This window comes from Penaeus monodon, chromosome 34 (assembly GCF_015228065.2).
Source record: "Penaeus monodon isolate SGIC_2016 chromosome 34, NSTDA_Pmon_1, whole genome shotgun sequence".
In the NCBI taxonomy this organism is placed as follows: domain Eukaryota; kingdom Metazoa; phylum Arthropoda; class Malacostraca; order Decapoda; family Penaeidae; genus Penaeus; species Penaeus monodon.
The window spans coordinates 26274448-26275655 of record NC_051419.1 but is presented as its reverse complement, the minus strand read 5'-3'; the positions used below and the strand labels follow the sequence as shown (position 1 = coordinate 26275655).

The 1208-nt window shown below is 38.6% G+C and overlaps 1 protein-coding gene across 1 annotated transcript in view; it reads left to right on the top strand.

Annotated features, from left to right (window-relative positions):
* Nucleotides 1–91: 91 nt before the first annotated feature.
* LOC119594865 (ionotropic receptor 93a-like) overlaps nucleotides 92–1208 on the top strand; it is a 36843-nt gene continuing 35726 nt past the window's right edge. The window contains 1 exon segment of the mRNA XM_037943945.1: nucleotides 92–222. Coding sequence (XP_037799873.1) covers nucleotides 92–222 — 131 coding nt within the window.

Here is a 1208-nt window from a genome sequence, read left to right as displayed (position 1 = left end):
AAATAAAAAACTCAAAAATTCTCCAAAACCAAAAAATAGCCCGATTCTGAGAGAGAAGAAGCAAAAGAGGGAAACCAGATGTCAGCCTCAAATGGTAAAATTTAGGTCAACAAATGATTCAGGTTCAAGGCCGGAGGAGGTCACGCCGTTCCAATTCCTGGTCCGCTACTTTAAAGAGCAGATTTCTGGAACGGCATCGAAGGCCCTCTGGTGGGAATCCGCGTAACTATGGTATTGACGTTGACATTTGAATGTGAATGTGAAGGCTTGAATATTTGACGAGCATCTGACCTTTCTTGCGGTAATATGAAATCGTGTTACATATCCTTGTGCATATATCTACAGTGTTTTCTGGTTGTTTGTTTTGCCGTGATGAAGATCGTACTCTTTCCCCCCTTTTAGGTTTTTGTTTGAGTTTTATAACTTAGGTTGGTGAAATGAACGCATTGATTTCTATTTTTTTCTCTGGGTTTGTTAATCAAAAAGAAAGACAAAATCTAGAAGTCAAATTCCCGAACTAAACGACATTTTGCTCCACATTCCGAAGGTGTCGAGTCTCGCTGTGATTGGATAACAGATGAAAAGGGGCGGATTCAGAAACCCGGCGAGGCTCGATTGGTGAGTTGATCCCAACGGGGCGCATGCCAGTACCGACGGTCTCGAGTGGTTTTGGGTAGGGTTGGGTGCAGTGTTTAACAAGACAGGGTAAAGGAGGAGTGCTGTGCCTTTTTTCTCGTGGAAGGGGTTTGTGGAGACCAAAAAAAAAAAAATTTTTATTTTTCCCGAGTACTATAGTTGCAGTTAAAATCTTTAATCGGCGTACCCTTTTCTGATGTCTGAAAAAAAATATTTTTAGATTATTTACAAATTTATATGAAAACCCTCTTTTTTTTTTGATGAATTATCTTACTGAGAGCACACGAGCAACTAATATCAGCAGGTACTTCATTAGAATTATTATGTTACTGTAGTCAGTTGTTAGAATCATTAGCGAGATAATAGATTAACATCAGCAGAGTTAACTGTCATGTAATATGAATCAAGCATAACTTTCCATGGGGATTATAATTGTGGGCAACGTTTACCTTTTGGGAAAACTTTTAATGGTATACCGCCTATAAAATTTATCGTATAGATCAGCAAAGAGGTGTGGAAATTTTCGAATCTGCCAAAATTTCCCAAAACCATATATATGATTAATTGCCCCA